General features: G+C 39.5%; 2 protein-coding genes across 3 annotated transcripts in view; both read left to right on the top strand.

Annotated features, from left to right (window-relative positions):
* The window catches only part of LOC121946788 (adenylate cyclase type 6-like), a 46,700-nt gene extending 35,085 nt beyond the window's left edge, over window positions 1-11,615 (top strand). The window contains exons 13-24 of the mRNA XM_088082197.1: window positions 421-518; window positions 661-748; window positions 883-999; window positions 3,374-3,532; window positions 3,677-3,852; window positions 4,649-4,681; window positions 4,771-4,797; window positions 4,907-5,039; window positions 6,728-6,991; window positions 7,155-7,359; window positions 7,543-7,667; window positions 9,637-11,615. Of these exons, the coding sequence (XP_087938323.1) occupies window positions 421-518; window positions 661-748; window positions 883-999; window positions 3,374-3,532; window positions 3,677-3,852; window positions 4,649-4,681; window positions 4,771-4,797; window positions 4,907-5,039; window positions 6,728-6,991; window positions 7,155-7,359; window positions 7,543-7,667; window positions 9,637-9,765 (1,554 nt within the window). The 3' untranslated portion in view covers window positions 9,766-11,615. The remainder of the gene's footprint in view (window positions 1-420; window positions 519-660; window positions 749-882; window positions 1,000-3,373; window positions 3,533-3,676; window positions 3,853-4,648; window positions 4,682-4,770; window positions 4,798-4,906; window positions 5,040-6,727; window positions 6,992-7,154; window positions 7,360-7,542; window positions 7,668-9,636) is intronic.
* A 2,040-nt stretch (window positions 11,616-13,655) lies between these two features.
* galnt6 (UDP-N-acetyl-alpha-D-galactosamine:polypeptide N-acetylgalactosaminyltransferase 6 (GalNAc-T6)) lies at window positions 13,656-25,928 on the top strand. Of its 2 annotated transcripts, XM_088082198.1 has the most exons (12): window positions 13,656-13,862; window positions 14,596-14,674; window positions 15,075-15,583; window positions 16,107-16,279; window positions 19,833-19,982; window positions 21,493-21,727; window positions 21,814-21,931; window positions 22,933-23,133; window positions 23,314-23,445; window positions 23,543-23,644; window positions 23,745-23,903; window positions 25,311-25,928. In XM_088082198.1, the coding sequence occupies exons 3-12, from the start codon at window positions 15,102-15,104 to the stop codon at window positions 25,422-25,424; spliced, it is 1,866 nt and encodes a 621-aa protein (XP_087938324.1). In that variant the 5' UTR covers window positions 13,656-13,862; window positions 14,596-14,674; window positions 15,075-15,101; the 3' UTR covers window positions 25,425-25,928. The 2 variants fall into 2 exon arrangements, with proteins under 2 accessions (XP_087938324.1, XP_042347387.2); XM_042491453.2 differs by lacking the exon at window positions 14,596-14,674.
* The last annotated feature ends 760 nt before the right edge of the window (window positions 25,929-26,688 follow it).

Raw genomic sequence — 26,688 nt, 5'->3', positions numbered from 1 at the left:
GGAAAAAAAATATATCTGCACACATTGGAGAAGAATTTGGGCTGTCTTACCCCCACGGGGATATGGTAACATCATGTCAGTTTCACAGAATGCCAAATCTCACACAGAATCATTGACATCTAAAAAGTGTCTGGCAACAGCTGATTTAACATCAGCACAGCCGATGGCACTTTTATGTTTGCTGCAGTTGTCTTGGTGTTTTTCTGACATACTGAAGGCCATATTTGGTGCATGCAAAAAGGTAAAAAATGCTGGAGCTACATGTTATAATTTTTTTGTTTTTGTACTGTCTTTTGGTAACAAAGCTTGTTAAAATATTAACCTTTTTCCAATGAGTGCACTCAGCACAAATGCAGCATGGAAAAAAATCTTTAATTTAGCATCATGGAAACTAACTTCTCATTGATTTTCTATTTCCAGTACTCCAAAAAGGTGGACGATCGTTTTGGGGGATACGTGGCCTGCACACTCCTTGTTTTCTGTTGCATCTGTTTCATTCAGATTATAATTTTTCCAAAGTAAGTAGCTCTCTTCTATAAATTTCCTTTCCCAGTTTCCAAGTTATTCTGAATTGTGGGCAGGAAATGTGGTCTTCATTAGTTTATGGGGAGTTAATGGGAGTTATACATCCTAATGAGCCTGCTCTCTTCTCTTCCACAGTACACCACTTATGCTCGGTCTTTACATCAGCATCTTCATCATCCTCGCCAACATCCTCTTCATCTGTGCCATCTACTCCTGCATCAAAGTGAGAAACAAAGGCCTTCTCTGCTCATATGCAGATATCTTCAAATAAGACTCATTATCATATGTCTTCAGCCGGCATCACTAATGGTATTAACTCTCTCTTATCTGATCTTCTCCTCGCTGTCTGTGCTCAAGCTCTTCCCAGCTGCCTTGCAGACTTTAACCAAGAAAATTGTCCAGTCTCGTGCAAACAGCACACTGGTGGGCGTCTTCACCATTCTCCTCCTCTTCATTTCCTCCTTCGCTAACATGGTAGGGGACTACAGCTATTTATTTTGTCATTTTTGTATCATGTTGCAGTTGTGATTGGTGTTGTTTCATGTTGTCCCATACAATGAAATCAGGGAAGGGGCTACGCATCGGCCTCAGTTACATTTTTCTGCCCTATCATTTATCAATTCATCTCAGATGTTGCAAGACAGATTTTAAAGATATTTGAAGAAATTCTGCACCATTGTGGTATTCTAAAAAAATAGACCAATTGGCCTGTGTGTGCTGTAATTATGAGTTAAGCTGTAATTAATCATAATCTTTTCACCATTGCATTTGTTTGTTCATAGATTAAAACATGCAGCGTTCCAATATGTTATTGCCGTGGTTCAGGAAAGTTCAATCAATATTTGTGAACATGAGCTACTCTCTCTTTAAGTGAGAAACCAGAGAAGTGAGTCTCAGACTTGTGATTATTGAGTGTAAAGTCTAAAGCTGCCTCAGAGACAGTGAGTGAGATCCTGATTTTTCTTGAATGTTTGTTTACCTTTTTATAACCAAATTAGCTTTATTCTGTGTATGGCTGCAACAAAGACAGGTTAGTTGTTTGGTCTATGAAATGACAGAAAATGGGGAAAAATATTGATCAGTGTGTCCAAAAGTCCAAGATGACATTCTCAGAAGTCTCGTTTTGTCAACAATCCAAAGATATTTCGTTTTCTGTCAGAGGAGTAAAAAAACCAGCAAATATTCAAGTTAAGGAAGCTGGAATAAGAGAATTTCATATTCATAAAAAATACTCAAACTGATGAATTGATTATCAAATTAGTTAGTGATTGCATTAATAATTGACAACTAAGTGGTTAATCGTTGCAGCTTTATTGTAGAGTTCTCAGCTCTGAAACAGAAAATGTACTCATATACACAAAAAAAATTCTTCCGGCTGCTCTCAGTGTCTTCTAGAACATCTTTCACCATTTATTGTCTGTGGAGCAGCTCCAGACTTAATATATAAATTTGAGTTAAAGCACACTAGTTGGGATTTGGGAGAAAGTTACTAATATTTTCAGACTGTGCTGACTATAGAAAAAACATGCATGAATTTTGAAAATGGATTTAAAAGGAGTTTATCAATACTGAAACCCTATGCATCATCATCATAAAATGTACTTTTTAAACATTATCATGTACACAAAAATAGCCACCCAGAGCTTATCATGCTATGACTACAGGCTTAGCAAAGAAGATAAACTGTCTATTTTGTACCTGTTTTGCATTGTAAATCCTGTAGAGCTATAATATTTGATTATGACACAGCAGCTTTTTTCTCCACTTAAGATAAACTGCCTGCAGGGTTGTTTCAGCCTGCGATTGGTTGCTCAGTGTCACCAACATCAAGCTCACCAATTTAGATTTGCTTAAAACTTATTCAGTTACTTGCTTGCTAAGTTCAACAGCTGCTTTAATCAGCCTGCTCATTTTTGACTATTACTTTATTTTGATACATTGCAAATTTGTTAAATTATATTTTATGATTACCTACAGTAGGTCTAGGTTACAGATTTATTTTCAAACAATATGACCTAAGGCATTTGAAATTTTGTGTTCAATCATTCAAAATGAAATGGCAGAAAACATTTCTTGGATGAAAACCCCTCATTACAGTGTTTGCTGTTTAACGATAGGCACAAGGGCTGTTTGCTAGATACACTGGCACGGCATATATTATTGGAAGATTTAAGATATTTGATATAATTTAAACACAGCATTGTGTACAGAGATTTTTCACCCGAGCACTGATTGCTATTTTCCAAATGTAAAATATCCTGCATGGTACATTTCGAGGCAACATTGTTTTAAACATTAAAAACATTATTATCAGACTTTCTTTAACCCTTTGAAACCTGGAGTTAAATCACTTTTCTTGTGGGGCTTTCAGATGCCTTTCACGGGTATTTAAACCCTCAAACCCTGAGAAAATTGGTGCAATTTCTAGCAAAAACATGGGGAAAAGGCAATGAGTAACTTGTTAAGAATTGTTCCACAAATTGCAATAAATAAGTAGATTTAGAAAATTAGTTTTAAAAGGCAAGGGGAAATGTCTAGGTAAAGAAGTTCCATGATTGCATATTTAAAACAATTTTCCAAAATTCTGTTATTTTTTTACATACATATTTGAAGTTTTTTCTATTTGTTATTTATTTATTTATCTATTTATTTTCCAGGTAATGTTTTGCTTTTTACTGATTTCTAATTTATTCTTTTGTTTCTTCCCATGCTTTTGAAAGCCAATTTGCTTAGGTGTCAAAGAATGACACTCCCAAACATGGATATTAGTCTTGCTGTCATGCTGTTTTACCTTTATTGACTGATGGTTAAGTGACAGTCAGTCTGTGGTGTTTTTTTTTTTTACCAGTTTACCTGCAGCAGAGAGAAACTGCGGGATTGTGTGGCGGATGAGCTGAAAACGACTCCCAGCCTTGTGACACTCTGCCTGCTGCACAACCTGACTAAGACAGCAGAGGACGGTTTGACTCTGTGTTCCAGCCAGGTCAGGCCCTGCCATTTCCCCGAGGTCAGTCCCATAACATTTTAGCGTATGTGTGTGTTCATACAAATGCCTGTGTATGCCAGTGTTTTGTTTTTTTTTTTAAGTTTGAATATTCACCTAACCCCTCTCTCTTCCTCCTCCTCCCTCGCTGTCTCCTCTCTGCTGCAGTATTTCAGCTACAGTGTACTGCTGACCCTGCTGGCCTGCTCTGTGTTCCTCCACATCAGCAGCATAGGGAAACTGGCTCTGATGCTGTTCATCCAACTCACTTTCCTCCTGCTGGTGGAGTGGCCTCAGGTGGCCCTGTTTGACAATGCGGACCTGCTGGTCTTTGCCAACACCCTGTGAGTCCCCTGCGAGGACCACACACATTCACAAACACATGCACTCACTCTTTCTCAATTTCAACCTGAATAGTTCTGCTACTGTGTCACAATTCTTTGGTTTAGACTGGACATGGACTACTAATACAATATGATTTAGATTGTAAAACACCAACTTTAGCTTTCTCATGTACCACACTGTACAATCTCACAACTTACTTTTAAAATATCTGGGAAACAGACTGCCTTGAAAAATCTAAGTATATATAACTATTAGTCTTAATCTTTGTTTACTCCATATCTAATTGTTAAGTTTACTTAAAATTTATTTATTTACTTGATTTTGTGAAGTTGTTGCAACTTAATCTTTCTAAGTTTTAGCAAAGTCAGTGAACCAAATTTGCTGCACTATACATCTGTATTCTGCCAGTTGCAAACGAGTTAATCATATTTGTATTTTCTTAAACATGTACACAAAACAACTCACAGACCTTCTAACTTCATTATTGGCAAAAACCTCGTTGTAATGATTAGTAATCTGGTTTATTAAAGTTGCTGAAACTTTAAGAACAAGGCAGTTTCACTTGTCATGTTCAAGTTCCAACAACTTCACAAAATTAAGTAAATACAACTAAATTTCAAGTAAACGTATCTATTAGATAAAAAATAAACATGCATTAAGATAAATAGCTATATTTATTTTCTTTCTTTTTTTATTGGTTTCCAAGAATATTTTAAGTATAATTAACTTGTCAGATTTTGCAATGCAGTCGGGCTTTATTCCTATTTTTTGAATATGTTCTCATTTTTCCCCCAGGCATTTATCACTTCTTAATGATTCCCTCCAACAGTAAGTTGAATTATTTTGTTTTTTATTACTGCTTTATAGCAGTGACTCATATACTCTGTACAAATGACTTTCTCCTGTCCTTTTTCTAGGCCTGGTTTCAATGAAACTGAACAGTGGTGAGTGGCTTCCTCTTGTGTGTGTTATAGTATTTGTCAGGTTGTGTATGTTCACTCCCATGCAAGACTCTCATTCACGACTCATGTAGACCCCTCCTCTTCTCCTCAGCCTGAAGAGCGTGCCTCAGGTACCCTTAAAGGTCATGACCCCTGTAATCCTGACCGTGTTTGTTCTGGCTCTCTACTTACACGGCCAGCAGGTGGAGTCCACCGCACGGCTTGACTTCCTCTGGAAGCTGCAGGTAAATCAAACAGTTTTCATGTGTATAACAAAAAAGAAGAAATAATTATTCCTATACAAATACAGTTTAATAATTCACTTATATTAATCAAATAGTACACGTACAGTCTTCATTTTTGCTATTTTTACACATGACAAAATGGGGGGAAAATTCTGATACTTTGCCCCATAATAACCTGTCTGCTTCCAGCTAGCTACATGAGGCTGGTGCTGCATGCACATTAAGTGAAAAAGAAAGTAATTTTTTCCTTTGAAAAACATATTTGAAAAACAGATTCCTCAAAGCTTTTGACAAACTGCCAAAAATGAGTCAGTGAGATTCAGCAGCAGATCTTGGTGTTCCTCAGGCTACCTGGGCAGTCGACTCAAACAATGAGAAACAGTCATGACTGCTGATGGAGACAGAAAGCGTTGGTGCACAGGGAAAGTACCTGTGGTTGAAGCCGCCCTCGTCATGTGGATTGATGTAACCTGTTCACACGATGCCCCTCATTACTGTAAACTCATATAATAAATTTACAAATGTCAATTAGATGGGTATCTGTATGTGAAATAATTGACATAAACCTGCCATAGAACACATGCACAAATTAGCCTGTATGGCCAAATCTTACATGTTTACATAATTGGCTTAAAGGAATAGTATGTAAGATTTAGGGGGATTTAGTGCAATCTAGCAGTGAGGACTGCAGGTTGCAACCAACTGAAACTTCTCCCGGTTAGAATTTCTTAAGTGTTCATTTTTTTTAGGAGGTTTTACTGTGAGCCAAATTATCCACAGAAGTCTCCTCCCCTCCAAGACAAATGGACCTGGTGTCATAAACCAGTAAAAACACCGAATAACGCAGTTTCAAGTTACAAATCAGTGTTTCTCCGATGTTGTTCAGCACATTTCCTGCTAATGTGTGCTCACCTTTCTTCTCTGATAAGTTAAGATCCAGACATTCAGGAGGTTTTTATCAGGAGCTGAATTATCCACAGACACAGTTATTTAAACAGTTAAAAACATTGAATAATACAATTTTTTATTCAGTTTTGTCAACACTTTCATTTTGGAGGAACAGCTTCCTACAGTGGCCCATGCAAAGAAACGAATGGCCCTAGTGTCAGTGTTTGGTTTTTCCTTATGGGCAACTGTAGAAACATGTAGGTGCAACATGATGGACTCCGTAAATGAGGTCCCGCTCCCTATGTAGATATTAACAGCTTATTCTAAGGTTTCAAGGGATTATAGACTGAAGAAAACATACTTATTTTCCATTTCTACCGATATATCCCCCTTAATCCTACACACTGGACTTTTAAGTACTTATGGTAATAAATGTACATTATTATCCCTTTTACATAAAATTAATATGCCTTTTTCACAGTAGACATTTTGACTTGTCATAGCAGGAAAAGCGCAAAGTTAGTAATAACATTAACAATGGCTCTGTTCCAGTCATGTGTCCCAGTAAATCATGTGAGTGTGACAGTGCACCAGCATGCACAACACCAGGACCTGAAACAGAAGCTTTTAAGTGGAATTTAGCCATCAATCATTTTTTGTTTTACATCAGTGCTTTTCTTACTATTACATCTCAAAATATCTTTTGTGAAAAAGCCCTACAGGAACACCTGTGAGTACTTCAAGAATCAAGCACATGACAATAAGACTAAGTAACCACATCTCTGCCCGTCCCTCTGCAGGCAACAGAAGAGAAGGAGGAGATGGAGGAACTGCAAGCTTACAACCGCCGCCTGCTCCACAACATCCTGCCCAAGGACGTCGCCGCCCACTTTCTTGCACGAGAGCGTCGGAATGACGAGTTGTACTACCAGTCATGTGAGTGCGTCGCTGTCATGTTTGCCTCCATCAGCAACTTTTCTGAGTTTTATGTGGAGCTGGAGGCTAACAACGAGGGAGTGGAGTGTCTCAGGCTGCTCAACGAGATCATCGCCGATTTTGACGAGGTGAGCAGAGAGAGAAAAAAATTGACAAATGAGTGTGAAAAACATTTATTGGATGTGGCCTATAAGATGGGGCTTTTAGATATTTTTTTCTACCTACAATCACCTTTTCCTGTTTGTCTGTGTTGTTCTTCCACTGTAATCAGCTTGTGCTCTTTGTATCTAGATCATCAGTGAGGAGAGGTTTCGTCAGCTGGAGAAAATCAAGACCATAGGCTCCACCTACATGGCTGCGTCTGGCCTCAATGACTCCACCTATGACAGAGAGGGCCGATCGCACATCCTGGCTCTGGCCGACTACGCAATGAGGCTTAGGGAGCAGATGAAATACATCAACGAGCACTCCTTCAACAACTTCCAGATGAAGATAGGTAAGCCTGGAAGGTAGCAGAAAATGAGCTTGAGGCATTTTCTGATAAATCTTCTTTAGATTGGCATTTGCTCAAAAAAGTTTTCCAGGTCAAACAGTCATCTGCTTCCTCAAAGAGAGCAGTATAATTAAGTTAGGATGGTGTTAGTAGTATGATGTAACACAGCCGGTGATGTCTTTGCAGGGTTGAACATGGGTCCAGTAGTAGCGGGGGTGATTGGAGCCAGGAAACCCCAGTATGATATCTGGGGGAACACAGTCAATGTGGCCAGCCGGATGGACAGCACAGGAGTACCAGACTGCATCCAGGTACTGCTGACGGTTACAATTTCAGCAACTTTATATTCACATGAAGCATTCTGCAGTGTTAAGTGAATCAGCCGATGCCAAATGCTAATCCAGTTACTGATGAAATTAGTCATTATGCTGTTGTCATTAGTCACTCCCAACATGAAAGTGTGCATCAGTTGTGTTTGTTCATACCCTGATAAAAAAAAATGCACATTGCAGACTTCTTTTCTCTAAGCAAGAGATGTTTATCACGCCAAGGCATGTACATTTAAAAGTACTGTTTGTGGTTTTCGAAAGATATAAAGAAAATTGCCTTTATTCTCTGTATGAAAGTATCATAACAGATACCAATTGTATAGATACAGTCAGTGCTCAGTCTTTAAATTCAGACATCTGCTCTGCAGAGGTGCCCTTGAGCAAGAATCACTGTCAGCACATGCTGTTCTCCAGCAGAAACAGTGCTCTTATGTCCCTCTGGAGGAGGGCAGAAAGCTAAATTTGAATTGCCTGTTTTATTCTCATTTTAAAGTCTAAAAGAGTGAAATCTTAACCACAGTGAACAGCTACTGCATGTTCCTCAGAGAGGAGCAGTGTCAGTCACAGTCTTATTTATCCTTTCATTCATGGTTATATAGTTGATGTTGACACTCATTTTGAAATGTACTAAGTGCTGAAGTTTAGTTTTTTTGTGCCCCAAATTAAATCCATAAACTCGCTGCTATTATAGTCAGAACAATGCTGCCATCTGTTGAACAGCGTGAGTTACTGCAAATCAAAATACACAAAATAGCAGGACTGCAACTAATCCCTATTACCGTCGTCAATTTATCTGTTGATTATTTTTTCGTTTCATTGTTTAGTATATGAAATGTCAGAAAATTAAAAAAAAATGAAATGCATCCAAAACTCAAATGTATTATTAATACATTGAAGAAGGAAATCGTCACATCTGAGATGACTCCAAACGGCATTCAGTTTACAGTTATAAAAAATAGAGAAAAGAAGAAAATGTCCAACTTTTAAAAGCTGGAAATAGTAAATATCTGACCTTTACTATATGCTTGAGAAATGACTTAAAGGGACAGTTCACTCCAAAATAAAAAACATGTTTTTCCTCCAGTAGCAATATTTATCCATCCTTATTGTTTTGGTTCAACTCAACAGTAATGTCTCTTTGTAGAAATCACGTTCCAGTTACTCACGATAATCCACAGACCTTGTTGAGAGTAGTTTCACACAGGGACTATTTTCTCTCCACTGAGCTAAACCCGCCAACCACATTACTGCACTGGAGGAAGCGTGCATCAACTCATGGATGAGAGGCTCATGCTCATGATGGAAACAAAAATGGCGTCCTCTTCAGCAGAGCTGTAACGTTAGCTAGCTCAGTGGTGCTAGGTGAGTAGATGCGTGGTATGGTTGGCAGGTGTAGTTCGGTAGAAAGAAAAGTTCCTACATGAAAGTGCTCTCATCAAGGTTTGTGGATTATCTTGAGTAACCAGATCATGATTTCTGGAAAGAGACATTGCTGATGAGTTTCTTTCAAATGTATTTTTTGGCAGTTTGAGCACCCCAAACAGAGTGCCATCTAGTTCCATTATATTGGAGAGAAACAGACATCTTTACGACTGATATGTCCAACACTCTGTAATTCACACCAAAACAATCCAGACGCGTATAGTATTTCTAAGAAAAGGATTTTGAGTATTTTTAATAAGTGTTTTAATTTGTGCCGAATTGAGATATAACTGTATGGGTAGCGTCAATGAACAATTTTCTATGTTTATCCAGATAGATAAATATTTCTATTTTGCTCTACCTCTAGAAATACTTTTAAAGCACTTCTTTATCTACCTATCTATACCTAATATTCACCACAGTCACTTTAGGGAGATAATTCAATGTGAAATTGGGACTGACAGTGTTTCTCTTTGGAGGGGTTCAGTGTCTCACGTCCTGGGTGTCAAATGTCCGTGTCCTTTCTTAGGTGACCACAGACTTATACCACGTGCTGGTCAACAATGGATACCAGCTGGACTGTCGAGGTGTTGTCAAGGTGAAGGGGAAGGGAGAGATGACCACTTACTTTCTCACCAGCGGTCCCCCGGGCAGTTAACAACAGGCTGGCCGACCGCAGCGTGACTCCCACTGCACTGATAAGACAGAGACTGCAGAGAGACTGAGTGGTCAGCTCGGCGATGAGCACCAGAGCACGGTGCGAACACACTGGAGACGGGAGAAGGCCAACAAAGTCAAGCTCGGCCTGTCCGTATGTTGTCACGTACTCAGATGCACACATGTAGGACGTTGTTCATGTTTGGAGGCTTTTTCATCATCATGAAGAGATCATGAAGCCCAGTTGCCTTAGGACGGAAGTGGCTATGCTTATGAGCAATAGTATTTCATCTGGAGTCGTTATTTATTTTCGTGCGGATGGATTTTTTGTGATGACCTTGTACAAAAAAAAGGAAAGTATATATATATGCGTACAAAAAAAGTTACTCATTAAAAAATATGCAAGGACACGAAGGATGAAACTGACCAAAGAACAAATGTTTGATATGAAACACACACTAATGATTTTTTTTTTTTCAAAGGTAAACTGAAATAATTTATTCAACTTTTGACAGCAGAGGCCACGGTAACGTCACCGTCATTGATGGTGACAAACACTCTTTTTTTTTTGGACTCATGAAGAAGAACACGCGCACATATGAAAACACTCACAATAACCTTGGCTTTGACTTTTGTGCTTCTTATCAGGGCCTTCTTTGTTTCTTCTAGCCACAATACTCTGGACACAAGGCTGTTTGTGGTTCACTGAAATGTACGTTTGATAACTCGCTCCCTGCAATGTATTTTTGGTTCAAGCCAAAAACAAGAAATGAAGGAAGAACAGTTGCATTAGTATCCCGGTACTGAAGAGAGATTGTAAAACTGTTATGAAACCTTTTATATGAGTGTGTGTGTGTGTGAGTACCATATGTATGGGTGGTTGGATGTGTGTGTATGTGTTTGTGTGTGTGTGTGTGTGTGTGTGTGTGTGTGTGTGTGTGTGTGTGTGTGTGTGTGTGTGTGCGCGTACACATAGCTGAATGCTGATCTTTATCTATAAAGGGGCATACTGTAACTTTTCACTGTGAGGTTTTTTTGATACTGTATGACAATGCTTTCTTGCCAAACCGGTCGCTGCAAGGCATGTCTTATATTATTCCTCCGAGTTGTGTGTCCATTCCTGTTTTATCGTGTCGAAACGATCATTTAGAGAGAATTATGTCTGCTGCGCCTTTTACCGGACTGTGATTTAGACTGATTTCATTCCAACTTATATAGCAGCCTACGAGACGTATATTTTGGATTGTGTAACGTGTGTGAACGTAAACTGGTTTCAGGATTAACTGTATGCAGGAATTCTCTGTATGCTCACAAGTATTGCCTTGAGATTATGCAGTTCCTATGTCCGTATACTTCATGGACCAATATTCACAACTTTACACAACAGTATTTGACACCATCTGGTTGTGTTTGGCACATGGAGGCTTGCAACCCCCCAAAATGAGTTGTTCGAAACAATAATCATGAATGTATGTAATAATTTTGTCCACGATGGAACTACTACTGAAGAAAACCACTCTTTACGTTGCCTTTGGTACTGAGGAAGGAGCTTAATCATTTTCTGAAGGCCAAACTGATTGGACGTCATGTTTGCTGAAAAGTGTATTTTACATGTAGATGAGTGGTACACTTGCTCACTTCTCTGTCTGAGCCAAAACAATGCTGCCTTCACAGGCTATAAAAAATGATCCCCACTTTTGCTTTCCCCTCAATGTCCTTACAACGAAAGGTCAACTAAACACTGTTGCAATTTCCTTTAAAAAATGGAAGAGTTTAAGAAACAGTGCTCTGGTTGATTTGATTCATTTCCCCATGGATAAGAAAAATAATAAATGGCTGTTTTTGCATTAATTGTGTGTATTTGGTTTATTATTTCTGTTGCATTGTAAGAACTAAAAGTGCCATGAATTAGGGCTGTGCAGTTAATGAAAATATTAGCGAAATTTTAATATGGCAAAGTGCAGTATCAAAATCGCAGGTAAAATGAGTTACAATTTACCATTATACTAGAGATGCCTTTGCCTATAAATTATATTCCAGACATAAGGGAACATACTTGTTTGGTACAAACCACAGCAAAAATCACATCATCATCATTTATCCCAAACATATGTTCTAATTTTAATATTAATCATACCCATATTTTTGATTTCTAACTTAACATACTGGTTTGATACATTATATTTTAGCATTAGGCACACAGTTTCATATTTTTACACACTGTACACACTGAGCACATTATACATCTTTACAATTTAAATATTCACATACTAGTACTATTATTTACTAATACTGTATTTTTTTATTTATTTATTTATTTTTTCTCAATAAAAAATACATGCAAAAATTATCATTCCCACTAAACATGTAGCTCATATCTCAATGTCTTTTAAATGTTTTTTTTTTAAATGTTAAATGTTTTGTTTTTTTTTTTTAATATCGCGCAGCCCTACCTCAAATATCCAGTAGGGTACACATTACCTCTGACCACCACAATGGGTTCCACTAAGCACTGTCCTTCAGCTAACAGCTTCTGGAGCAACCATTTCTTAATTTGATTGAGTCCCTTAGCACATTTAGGAGTTCCTAGAAGAACACAGTACCCAAAATGCCACACTTAAGAACGCTGCATTTTTCCAGGGTTATCCAATCATCCATTTCACTCAAGAAAGCTCCTGGAAGAACTGGGGTTTCTGTGACTAATTTCCATGACTGCATTTTTCTACTGTGTTATTCATGGATTGCAAAGGAAATTTCAACAATAACTATATAATGATAATAATAATAATAATAATAATAATAATAACATAGAAAACAGATAAAATAATTGAGAAAAATTAAGAAAAAATCAGACAGTAGAAGTGAATCTTGAGAAAAGGCTCATAGATCTCTACTGTAGAAATTACAGTAAAATTAATTTTACGAAAGATAATTAAGGCAGCGCATACCTTTAATTTGTTCTTTTTAAGCTGTGTTGAACGGCATAAATAGTAAAAACAAAAAAACAAAAGAAAACATGTTTATGATCAGTTTGAGATAACAAACACTTCTATATGTAAATTCAGTGCAAATGTATTCCTCTCTCTCTCTCTCTCTCTCTCTCTCTCTCTCTCAGTCACACACACACACACACACACACACACACACACACACACACACAATACAAAAAAACGTTTCCAACAGTTTATTTCCCAACACAGCCTCAACCTGTTTATCTGTTTGGGCTTTAATTTAGCTCTCATGTCAATCAGCAGCCTGCAATCAAGATTTCTCCCTGTGACAGTAACCTGAGAGATGCCTCCTTCTCCTTTTCTGAATAAATCAGTCTACAATTTCAAGAGGGTGATACAGGAGAGAGTATTTAATTGCTTGCACATGAATAATGAATTTCTGTTGAGGTAATGGCAATGTTCACTCACAGCACTCTATGCTGAACATTAATTAAGCGACATAAATTCCTCCTAATCCCTGATGAAAAAGCACTAATGTCCCTATAATGGGCTCGTGGTAGCCTAATGCGTCTGTACTGCACACTGCTAAACAAGTTTGTTTTTTACACTGTGATTATTGTGTCTCGTGTCGGCTGTATATTTTTATGTTTAGTAGCTGCATGATACCTGTAGAATTATTTAATCGTTCAATAGCCTATATAGTAAAATAAAATAAAATAAAAATAAAATAAATAATAAAAATGACCAATAAATCTACCTTCTATAATCACATTTTTACTTTTATTTGTGATGTAATTTTTTTTTTCATTTTAGTTTCTTCTTCCGCATTTAGTGCTGATTGTAAGATATTTCAAAACAGGATCTCGTGCTCTGTTTTCAATAAAAGTCTTTCACGCGCTTCACGGAAACTCTCAAGTGTTGGACGCACGCGGCCAGCAGGGGACTCACTCCGGCTAATCATTTCAACAAATGGCACCTGTTCGGTTCAAAGGAAAACCCGGGAGGCCACCGAGCTGCTGTAAGCCGCTGCTTCGCTCAAAACTCCTGTCTAACAACTTTAGGAAACTGGAATCACCGCACCGTGGTCCTTTGGCTTCACACATAAAGATATCAACAGGTGTGGGCGACAGCCGCTCGACTATTTAAGGTAAGTGGCGGCGTTTTAGAGGCGAGAATACCTTATATTATCTGCTCTTACAGCGTCTCGGTGTCCTCTTTGAGACTGAGTGCCAGGTTTTATAATTTATTAAACGTGTGATTTGTAGAGCCGCTAAAAGAGATAAAGACTTTCATTAAACGGGCTGATATTTTCTGAATGAAAGCCGGAAAGTTACACAGACAGCGCTTCCTCTTTCATTTTGCTGTCATGTCGCTGAATTACTTCTGTCTTTTGTCTGCTTGTTCTTCAAATATATAAATGTCAATATTTCCTTAAATGCTTGCGAGAACCCTCCTGAAAATACAAACCTGGGGGAACATTGTGATATTCAGGCACTCAATCCAGATTCATATGATCACCTAATGTTGATTAAACATCTAAGACTGATTATTTCCACTCCTCAATTGTCATACCTGTGGTGACAACCAACTGGATCGACTGGTTAGAAACTGAATGGACTTGTTTTCCTTTTCTGGAGCACCACAAGAGTGTCCTCTTGAATCAATTATGAAGCAGGCTGGCTTGAGAATAGAGTAAATTAATCATGAACAAGTAAGAGTGAGTCTCTAACTGAACAGTGATCACCTACGGACACGCAGATGTCCTACATTGCAGTGATATCCTGTTTCACATAACAGGAAACAGGCTCCTATTGTGCCAAGGTGGGGTGGTGTTATGGTCCTGTCATGCTCAATGTAGCAAACTCTACTTCCTGTTGCAGATGACAGCTGATCATTACTTGTGAGGTGTCTCTGGAGCAGGTGTCTCGCAGGGCGTTGTCGTGCGTCACTTATTAACAGGTGAGGGAGTTGCAAGTTGTGCCAGCAGTGTGGCAGCCCGCCTGCTGCCACGTGGGTCCTGGAGGACTGTGTCCGGAGCAGGTTAATTCAGGTGTTTATTGAGAGGTGTGGTGTGTTTGTTCCCACTCTCCTCCTCCCTGTTCTCTACACCCACCCAGTGGGACTGTTTTCTAAAGAGACAAGGAGGAGCGAGGTTGGCTAGATTACCTGCTGCTATGGCACTTGCAGGGACGCACAAACCGGTTTAGGGAATTTTGCTCTTGCTGGTCCTCTTCAGGAATAACTCACTGAATGTTTAGGGAATAAAAACAGTTAAGAGTTACAGAGGAGTTTGTTTTGAATTAAGCATTTTTAGAGCTTCGCACCCAGAATTTACTTTTGTTTTTGTCTGTTTGAACAGCCTTCAGAGCAACACTTACTCTGAAACATGCGTCTTTTCCTACGCCGGCGTATGTCCCCTCTGAAACTGGTGCTCCTTGGGGGGACTCTCTTTATGGTGGTCCTGGTGGTTCTCCAGAGGGATGTCAGCTCCTCGCCTGCTTCTGACCCCTGGTTTAAAGAGCTGGTGGTCAAGAAGGACAAGATGATGGTGATGGTACGAGAGGCTGTCAACAACATTGGTTTCCAGATCGGACCGCCGCAGCCACAGCCAGCAGAGGAGCAGCCCACCGAGGACGTCAAATGCCCCACTGGATTCTACAGTCAGGCTGAGCTTAAACCTCACCTGGAGAGACCGCCTCAGGACCCCAGGAGCCCAGGGGCTAATGGGCAGGCATTTCAGAAAGACCACATGTCCCCAGAGGACGAGAAGGAGAAGGAGGAGGGTATGACACGGCACTGTTTCAACCAGTTTGCCAGTGATCGTATCTCACTCAGCCGTGGTCTTGGGGATGACACAAGGCCTCCAGAGTAAGAGCATGTTCTCAAAATAATCTCAGATAGTTTGGACTAATCACTGTTTTACCAACAAGTGTGCTGACATGTGCACAGCAGGCCAGATAATCTCCTGGGTCTCAGCTGGGGGTCATGCTCAGGGCAGTAAATAATTTACATGCATTTTCATTCTGCGCTCTCCATTGTCCTGGAAATTCACTTAGTTAAAAGGCTAATCTAAATGTAAGCAAAAAGGCAGCGTAGGAGCATGCACATATCAGTATCCTGGGTGATTGAGCCCGAGGCATTATCTGCGTAGTTGTAAATGCTTTCACCTACTGTAAATATTTGTCAGGCTGGACACCTGAGCATGTCACAGGCTCGATAGGCCTTGAGCTGTTTCTTTAGCAGTAGTGAGCAAACCTTGAATATCTGCAAACAATGGTGTGTTATACTTGGCTCTGTTGGACCTTCTGTGACTTTCATTTCATCAGATACGTCTCTCACCCTCACACCTTTTTGTCTCTCTTTGTACTCTGACATGCCGCACCTCGCTCAGATGTGTGGAAAGGAAGTTCCGTCGCTGTCCTCCTCTGCCAAGCACCAGTGTTATTATTGTCTTCCACAATGAGGCCTGGTCCACCCTGCTTAGGACAGTTTACAGTGTCCTGCACACGTCTCCTGCTATCCTCCTTAAAGAGATCATCTTGGTAGATGACGCCAGTGTTGCAGGTGAGAAAAACGTAAACACACCCCAATGACAAATGGGGAAGAGGAAACAGGAAAATGTAAAGACGTTTCTTGAGGAGCTGCATGACAGTGAGGGAAGTTCGGTTTTAAGGCTTTATTCATTATTTATGCTCTTAAAGCCATAGTTGGCAGCATTTATGAGAGTAAATTTTGTCATATTTGCTTAAACTGTTACCATATCTCGATAATACATAGATAAAATCACATTTCTCTTCCTTCTCCTACTGCTTCCAATGGCATTTGCAAGAATTGTCCACTGCTGAACAAAAACAAGTTAGAGCTGAGGAGTCTCTAATGCAGCTGTCATTCATGTTAATCACTGTGTCCACTTTATTTTAGTGCACCGCTGCACTGCTTTACACATAAAGGCGTGCGCTGGGAAAACTGTTCAAAGGCAGTGTAAAAAGTCAGCCAGCGGCAGCATCTACGTTGTCAGTTGACAAAACAAACAAAAATGGCTGCCTACAGGGCAAAAGCAACAGTAATTTTCCTAGTTGACAGTAATTGCCTGGATGGATAGTGATGTTCACATTATAATTTTATTTAAGCCTGAATGACATTCATCAGTTCTCGCTCATCAATTTTTCTTGACTTGTTTGTGTTTGTATTGGACATGTGGTTGTGGTGTGGTTTTGCATCGCTCTTACTGCTGAAATTTAGCAGCAGATCCAGCTTATCTGCCGGCTGCGATAATTGTGTCTGCACCACTTCCCTGCTGGCATAATGCCTGCAGTGCGTGGAATAGGCAGAGTCTGCACACCATTTGACAGATAACGTAGCCAGCAGATACGATAGACCCGCTGCAAATTTGAGTAGCGAGAGCCACCTTTAAATCACCATGATCACATGTCCAATACAAACATGAACAAATTAAAGGAGATTGATGAAACAGCGAACTGTTGAATGTTGTTCAGGCCTTAATAAAATCATATTGTGAACATTACTGTCTATGCAGTCATGTATTCAACCATGAAAGCTACGATGGCTTTTTGCCCCATAGACAGTCATTGTTGTTTGTTTTGTTAGCTGACAATTACGTTGCTGCTGCCGCTGGATGACAGATTACTCTCCATTTAAACAGCTTTTCCGGCCCTCACTGGTATGTATTGAGCAGTGCACCGGCGCACTGAAATGGAGGGGAACCACTGCCAAATGGTTTGCAGTCGCAGACTCTGCTTACTTGACGCATCACACATGCAATGGTGCTGACTCACTTCTTGTGAACTGCAATCAAATTGTCAAACTAGGCAGCGTTAATCAAATGTGAATTAAGATTCTGTTTTCAGAGATAGATTTTAGTATATTGTTTAGCCATAAAATATGAACGTTGGTCTGGCTGGTGGGCGGTGCTTTGTTTTGGCTTGACGGTTTTTAACAAGGCAGCAGGTTCACAAACTTCCTCATTATGAAAATTACCAACTGCAGCTTTAATCAGGCAGTGAGTGAGGGACTAATGTGCAAGCTCAGCAGTTCTGCTAACTGTGTGAGTGCTGGGAAGTTTTTTCTTTCAGTGCTATGCTACAGGTGAAGAAAAGCAGTATAGGGTAGCAGTAATGCTGAAAGGAAAGCCTTTCCTCCATATAATACTGATATTTTATTCAATGATGTAAAGGTAAAATTGAACACTTGCACGCACTGTAAACTGGGTATGTTTCACAGAAATGTTAGACAGTAAAGAAACATTTTTTAAACAGCAAAGTAGAAAATGACTTGGAAGCTCTAGTGAGTCATTATGGGTAAGGAACATCCACAGAGCATGAATGGCACAATTGAAAAATCGTGACGTCTCAAGTTATAAGTGATTTATTAATTAAATTGACCTTTAGAGTATTTAGGGCAGCATTCCAGTCGCTGTCGGCCGTGAGCTTTGATAAGAATGATGTTAGCTTGGGATTTTTAGCAGCTTGCGCACACAGTAACAGCCTGCCATAAATGTAAATGATCCCGTGTATTTTACTGTGGGTATGCCCACAAGGATGGCCTTCAGTGAAATACAAATTACAGTGGTGAACATCAGTGTGACAGCAGACTCTCTAAGAGCACCTCCTCCTCTGTGAGAGTTTGCAAACTCATCAGAACAATGATGATAGAAGAAGTCTATCTTAGACGTATGAGAGCAGCTTTTTCATGTGTTTTGCATAGGAACGTTTTTACAGTCTGACCTGTTAAGTGCCATGACTGTACTCAGGATTTCCACGTACATGGAAAACCCAGAACAGGTCCAAGTATAGAAAAGTCATGTTCTTAGCAAAAATTTTCAACATTTTGAAAAAGTCATGGAATTTTGTTGTGTTTTATGAAGTGAATTGTTAAAATAATCTTTTGTGGATAACCTTCCACATAACATAACAACAGCAAACCTATTTTCTGTTGCATTTGAAGTAACGTACCCCTGAACTGCTTAGCTGTGCATCAGTGTGTGATGTTTTATTAACTATCATGTACACTTCTTTATTTTCTCCCCACGTTCCAGCTTTCCCTCCCTATATTTGAATAGTGTTTGAATCTGTGTTTAAATAACGCCAGGCAAGTAGGGCAAGAAAATGATGTTGTGACAGTGTGATTTAACATGCACTGTGCTGCAACTGCACTGTGTCCAAGGACCACCTATAATAATATAACATTTAAAGTGAAGTAATATACAGCTCTGTTTGTGTTATATGTTGTGAATGGTCATGAATTTTTTTTTATCATGGGTCTTTGGAAAATCGTGCAGTTTTTTTTCCATAATGTGTGGGAACATGGATTATTGTACAGCAGCAACTTCATTGGGTTATTTAGTAAAATATGGGAAACTGTTTAAAAGTCATGACTTTTAAGTGGGTAAAAGAAGTACATTTTAACCTCATAAGCCTTCCCCCCTCTGATTTATTGATTGTTCTGTATATTAGTTTATCTTGTATTTATCTATATGCATAACAGTTGACACTAGCCTAACATGCCCTGCAAAACGGGTATTAAAATAACTGAAAGATAATAATAACTCATGCACACTGCTTCATTTACTGTCAGATACTTCAGCATGTAGTATTAATTACTGTTCAATGAGCCACTGACTGAGCCTCAAATATCCTCTTTGTCAGTTGTCTCTGTCATAAGACAATGTGCCATTGACCTCAGTTTATTTCCGACTGTAGCCGAACTTCCTTTTTTGTTACAAGTGTTGCAGCTCTGTCATGAAGTTTAGACATGTAGGGGGGCGGATTCATTTAGATCGAAACTTGAAATGTACGGTGTGCATTGTGGTCAGCAAATGCTTTTAGAAGGGAAGTGTGACCTAGTTTTATCAGCAATGTTTCCACTTCATTGCATTTCTCCTGGCAGAGGTCTCACAGGTATTACTACGATGATCATTTAGCTTTTTCTTCTCCTTCAAGCTGTTTTAATCTCATTAAATGATTTAACAATCTGTTGCATCTGTAATCACAACCAGCAAGGTGAGAGCTTCAACCACTGGAGCTCAGTTAAGACAACCTTTTTATTGTTTAAATGAGGACATGAGGAGACGGACATGATGATGTTTTTATTTCTGCAGAGCACCTGAAGAGCCAACTGGAGGACTTTGTGCAGCAGCTGAAGATCGTTCGCGTAGTGAGGCAACCGGAGAGGAAGGGCCTCATTACTGCCAGGCTGCTGGGTGCCAGCATCGCTCAGGGCGAAGTGCTAACCTTTCTGGACGCACACTGTGAGAAAACACACACACAACCACAACAATACATAAGCCACAACGGACTTTTTAAACAGCTGTGTGTAGCTCACTGTGGCACAGCCAGGGCTAGGGGCTAATGGGTTGTTTTTCATTTTTACTAAAAATGTGCCCTCTTACACCACTGCAAGAATGTTTGTCATATTTCTTGTAATTCTCTCAAAAAAATTGTTTTTAGCTGTATTATGGCACAGTTTGGATAGAATGATGATCATAATTGTGTTGGCTAATATTGCTCCATCCATCTGTTATTTATCCATGTTTTGTGACAATTTAAAACTTCACTTTCGTGTTTCTTTTAATAAGTGTATCACTAAAACATTCGGTATATATAGAAATTATGAAATTAGGATCTTTTACAGCCACAACTTTGGAAGCAGAGGGTGCTTAAAAACAACATGCTTGAAAAAAGATGCACGTGTTATTAGAGACTGTCTGTCTGATTTTTAGACATAAGCATAAACTTGAGGGCGCCTGGTGGCTCAGTTGATAGAGCGGCGCCCCATGTATGGAGGCTGTGTCCTCGCCGCAGCAGCCGCGGGTTCAGGTTCAGCCTTTGCCCTCTGCTGCATGTCTCCACCTCTCTCTCTTTCCTTTTCACAGTCACACTGTCCTGTCAATTAAAGGCAAAAAAAAGCCCCAAAACAAAAAAAAAAAACAAAGGATAAACTTCGTATCCGATCAATTTATTTGAGGAAACAAAAATCGTTATTGTGATCAGTACTGCACCCTGAGGACACCTCCCCCAGTCTTCAGCCCCCTTCTATCAGCAACAATAACTGGCAATGATTCGGTCCAGTTTCGCTCTCTTTATGCTGAATTACCTTAGACTTAGTCTTTCTTTGCCTGCGTGTTTAAATCAGTTCTGCCAAGTTAGAGATAGAGTTTGCTATGATTTTGCGATGTCAAGGCAACGTCAATGCAACAAATAAATCAAATAGTCAGACTTTGGATATAAGCGTCTGCTAAATGTAACGTAACACCAACATGAAAGCATGCTTTACCCCATCTTAACTCTCTTCACCTGGAACTGATTGGTGTTAAGCATTGGTGAAGATTTTTAGGGAGAGTTTAGAGGACATGTCCCACTCACTGTTTAGAGCATGTGCATGTGTCCCCCCACCCTTTACACAAAAAATATGTCAAGGTAGTAGAGGACTTAATTTTGACAAAATTAAAAAAAATTCAAATGAAAAAAGGTAAACATCGGTGCATAAAATTAACTAAAATGCAGGAAATTAAGTGTTTGCACTAAACTTTTTGGCAGAGAACTCCTGAAGCCCCCAGCGTCATATGTGTTTCCCTCAATATTGAAACAGATCCTAACCCCTTGGTCTTATGTAGTTATTTTCTTTATTATTTTATTATTTATTTTTATAATATTTTATTATTTATTATTTTCTTCAAGATGCTGGGTTGCAGTCAATATTTTTGTGAAAAAGGCAAAAAAGTATATATAAAGTGGTCTCTGTCCTTCCCTCCTGTCTAGGCGAGTGTTTCCATGGTTGGCTCGAGCCCCTGTTGGCCCGCATTGTTGAGGAACCCACTGCAGTGGTGAGCCCAGAGATCGCTACCATTGATCTTAACAACTTTCACTTCAACAAGCCTGTGGCCAACGGCCACGCTTTCAACCGAGGTAACTTTGACTGGAGCCTGACCTTCGGCTGGGAGGCAATCCCTGCGGATGCAAGGAAGCTGCGCACAGATGAAACCTACCCTGTGAAGTAAGAAGGATCATGTTGGTTTGTCTCAGAACATCCTGAATCAATTAAGTGTCTAAAGCTTTTGTATCTGTCTGTGTAAATTTCAGAACACCTACTTTTGCCGGAGGTCTCTTCTCAATTTTAAAGACATACTTTGAACACATTGGCACATACGATGACAAGATGGAGATCTGGGGCGGTGAAAATGTGGAGATGTCATTCAGGGTCAGTCCGTTTATCTGTACTCCTGCAGGTTCACACATTGTGCAGCCTCTGCTATGTTTTTTCTTAGTTTTATGTGAAGTGAAAAAATGAGAACTTCACGTCCCAAACATACCTAAACATCAAAATCTGGTCGTACACAGGTGTGCTTAATGATGAATCTTGACCATTAATGGGGGGCATTTGGTCTGATGTTTGTTATTAGCATAGGTAACGCCTCCTGTGAACTTTATAAGGACAGGTGTTGTGCTGTGTGCAAATACTCTGTCACATGGCCAAGAATTGGAGATGCCACAGGAGGCACTGGATTTAATTGGTGTGCATTTCGCCTAAATTAAAGCTCCAGAGTTTTGCACAAATCTAAAAGCAGTGCTCTTGGCAATCTGAAATGACTGAGGAGCCATTCATCAGTCTCATCTAAAAAATCTGTACGATCTCTACAAACCTGTTCTCTGTGTAAGGACCAGATGGCCAAAGTATCTACTGCAATAGCAGTATGTAATGGGGGGTGTATGATGTATAGATCTGAATAGATATATCAATTCAATGATCAACGATCCAATAGTATTGAAACAAAATGAAAACATTGATATGTATTGTCATCTTCTAGATATGCCTTCATTTTTTAATTCTTTCACCATGTTTGTGTCACCATTTCCGTCCAAGCACACCTCCTCCTTAAGCAAGAATAACAGGACAGGCAGCCAATGGCAAGCAGCCAAGAAAAAGACAATGAGGATATTTACTGATCATGACGAGAGGCCTCAGAATTAAATCTTATTGAAATCGTATTGTGGCAGACTTTGTGATATCAGTAGATATTGTATCATTGTCCATAGAATCGATATATCATTGTGATGTTGTGATTTACACCCTTACTACATACCAAAATAAGAGAAAATTTGTTCTCATGTCGCTCCCTGCGTGAGGTCTAATATTTAATAAGTCCTCCTGTCATTACCAAGATAGTCTGACTTCCTACCTGCATCAAATGTTATTCACAGGTGTGGCAGTGTGGGGGTCAGCTAGAGATCATCCCTTGTTCTGTGGTGGGCCATGTCTTCCGCAACAAGAGCCCCCACACCTTCCCCAAGGGCACAGAGGTCATCACTCGCAACCAGGTGCGCCTGGCTGAGGTCTGGATGGACGACTACAAGAAGATCTTCTATCGCCGCAACAAGAACGCTGCTGAAATGGCCAGTAAGGTCAGTATGACCTGCTGATAGGAGCAACAGTGTTAAAATGTTGAACACAAGACAGAGACAGTGGCATCTATCACCCTTCTTCCACCACAATTTTGACCAGAATTTATACTCACTTGTTGCAACAAATAATAATGTAATTGTAAGTGATCAATTTTAAATACATCCTTGTCATGGTTACAGAAAAAGTATGGTGACATCTCTGAACGTCTGAATCTGAGAGAGAAGCTCCACTGTAAGAACTTCACCTGGTTCTTAAACAACATCTACCCAGAGGCCTTCATTCCAGACTTAGACCCAGAAAAATTTGGAGCAGTGAGTCACGCTTTCCTTCATTTGCATATGGACATTAACAATATAACACACCAGCACTTGTGACATTACTGTTATTTTGTGCCTGTGTTTGCACCAGATAAGAAACTCTGGATCTCAAACCTGTCTGGATGTTGGAGAGAATAACCAGGGAGGCAAACCAGTGATCATGTACCAGTGTCACAACATGGGAGGCAACCAGGTAAAATAAGAGTTACTCACACACGTCAAATTAAGAACTGAAGATGATTTGATGTTCTCTGGGACAGCAGAGTCTCTGACCGGATGTTTGTCTCTCCTAGTACTTTGAATACTCATCTCATAAGGAGCTGCGTCACAATATAGGGAAACAGCTGTGTCTTCATGCCGTGCCCCATCCAGAGCAGGTGAAGATCGAGCTATGCCAGCTGAAAGGGAAAGGCACCAGTTTGAGTCCACAGCAGGAGTGGATCTTTACAGAGGTGAGGAGCACTTGGGGGCAGACTTTTTAGGAAAATTTGCTTATTGCTTTTTTTTTTTTACGGAGGGTTAGATTGGAAGATTGATATTGCATAATTTTAAAAAAGTAGCGCAGACCAATAGGTTGAAGTGTGTTGCTTATCACTGGCAGTAGACCTAAGAGTAGGAAACAAGTTTCACACACTCTGGCTTCATATGAATTTCTCTTTTATCAGGATGATGTTTCAGGCCTCAGGCTTTCTACAAGATCAACAATCATAGTCAGATACATAAAAGCTGTGATTAGGGCGTTGTCTATATAGATCACTCTCTGTGCCGACTATGATTGTTGATCTTGAAATTAGGCCTGAGGGGCGAAATCTGAATAAACGAGACATTTTTCCACTAGCTTCCTGCTTTTAACTTCATGCTTGTTTCCAGCTTTCTTTAAAGGGCTGATCAGATCCTTAATGATCCTGTTCTCCTCTCCACCTGAAACTGTGAGGGAATTGCAGGTCAAACAGCTGAATCCTGCAGCAGAAAATTAGAATAAGACACAGCAAATGATTTGTACCTTCAGTAATTAGACTACTAAATGAGAGTTAGATGTGTGTTTATATTACTACGTCTAAGTCTAAAAGTGTTTTTGTATATAACGTAGGCCTGCCTTTAGATTGCATAACTTACATGACATATATATTTATTTTTTTTGTCAACATTGCTCTTGATCAAGTATGTGCATTTGATATTGCACATACAGTGTTAACAGAACATATATGACCACATGAATTTCTCTTTGTGGGATAAAAAAGTTTATCTTAACTGACTTCAAGATTGATAAAACTCATAACTCAGTCATAATTGTCTGCTAAATATGAGGTTTTAGCTCGCTGCTGGTTAGCTTAGCTTTGCATTCAAACTGGAAAAAAGGGAGAACTGTTGGTTCCTTGAATCTTGTCGTAACTGTGAGGTTGCTGGGAATGTAGTGGAGACTTCAGAAAGTCTGAGCACCCAGCCATGAAATAATGTGTTTGTAAATGTTTTTGCTTTTTGATTCACTATTCTAACATTTTAAAAGCTTTGTCTGGACAAGTGTTGCAAATTAGCATTCTGTTACAAACACTAAACAAGGTGCATCTGGTTCTTGTTCTGAAGCCGCTGCAATATCCATATCACATAAAATACACTATAACTATACCTTCCAGTCTTTATATGAAACTAAGATAAGCTGACTGCATCTACCAGGCAGACATGAGAGTGGTATTGATCTTCTTATCTCACTCTGCAAGAAGACGATTAACTGAATAATGTCAAAATATTGCATTTATTCAGCACAGAATGATTAAAGGCATAGATCACGTGTTATATTGTTCAGTTTATTTACTTAAGCTTCTGTATTTATTTAGCTTTTCTCTTATGCTACTCTCCAGGAAAATCTTCTGAGGAATCCAAGTAGTGGGAAATGTTTACAGCTGAGAGGAGACCGGCTTCAGATGGACAATTGTAACGCTGCTGATCTCTACCAGCACTGGACCTTTAGCTGACCCCCCAGTCTGCCCATCAGGTGACCTCTGGCACGCTGCATCCCCTCCCTCCGCCTCGGCTCCGAGGAGCCAACTCAACACTGATCCAGAAGGACTCTGTGCTTTGGAGCTTGGGGCATTTGGCCATTCAGAGTGGACAGTAAAGATGAAGGACAAAGTGCGATAGTTGCATCTGTTGAAGACGCTCAGGTTGGCCTTAACTTGTTTTAATTGTATTTATGATGAAGAGTCAAGAGAGACATTTGAACGTGGCTGAGGATTATCAGACACCAGAGTGTGGACTCTGCGCTCGGGGGTGACAGCTTGGCTGTGGTGCCGCGTGTATGAACTTTGATGATCTTATTTCAATTAATTTACACTCCAGCCTGGAAGATCATCACTTGTGACTTTATTTTGTCTGACAGTGAATGTTGAAACATGACAATATCAAAAAGTCCTAACTGACAGCAAGAGATGTCCAGGTTTTTTTTAAATAAAATTTCTTTGTTGTGTCAGATAAATGATCATTGGTGTTGTATAATTCTTTTCAATCGGCATAAATATCTAGAAAAACAACAAAACATTGATTATTGTGCTTTTTATCTCTTTTTTTGACAAATCAGTTACACTCAAAACAGAATTGTAGGGAGGTGGAGAGAGAGTCTGTAACCATAACCGTAAAAACACACAAAACGAGTAATTCCACCCAATGGATGTGAAAAGACAGATGGTGTTTGTAGGGGGAGAGAACAGCAAGAACGGAAAAAAACTGAAATGATTTAAGAGGCGCTGGATTATTTACACAATATTTTCTTATACATGTATTATTAACAAGTTATCTATTTCATTTTTAAATATCATGGTTATCGTTAATGACTGGTATATCATGACACCCCTACTTGTCACCAGCTGTTCTGATTAATGATACCTCTATGTGTGTTCAGTGCTTCTCTTATATTAGTATTAGATTTTTATTTTATTTAGTTAGTATTTAGCTGAGTATTGCATGGTATTGATTTACCGGGTGATATCCTGATAGAATGATTAACTGTCTGTGGTTACTGCTGCCACAGATATTAAATCAAATGGATTTACAAACAGATTTCCTGCCACAATTCAGTTTATAATCCTTTGAAAGTTTCGATGTCAGAGGTTATTTTCTGATAAGAACACTTTCTGCAACAAAGCCATAGGCTCACCCAGTCAGAGGCTAATGATTGTGCAACATTTGTCCAAGGAGTGGTTTAAGGGCAAGAAACATTCCTGCCAACTTGTTTTTCAGCCT

This window comes from Plectropomus leopardus, chromosome 9 (assembly GCF_026936395.1).
Source record: "Plectropomus leopardus strain MGB_pleo_1.0 chromosome 9, ASM2693639v1, whole genome shotgun sequence".
NCBI lineage: Eukaryota > Metazoa > Chordata > Actinopteri > Perciformes > Serranidae > Plectropomus > Plectropomus leopardus.
Note: the sequence above shows the minus strand (reverse complement) of the source record. Positions and strands in the feature narration are given on the sequence as shown.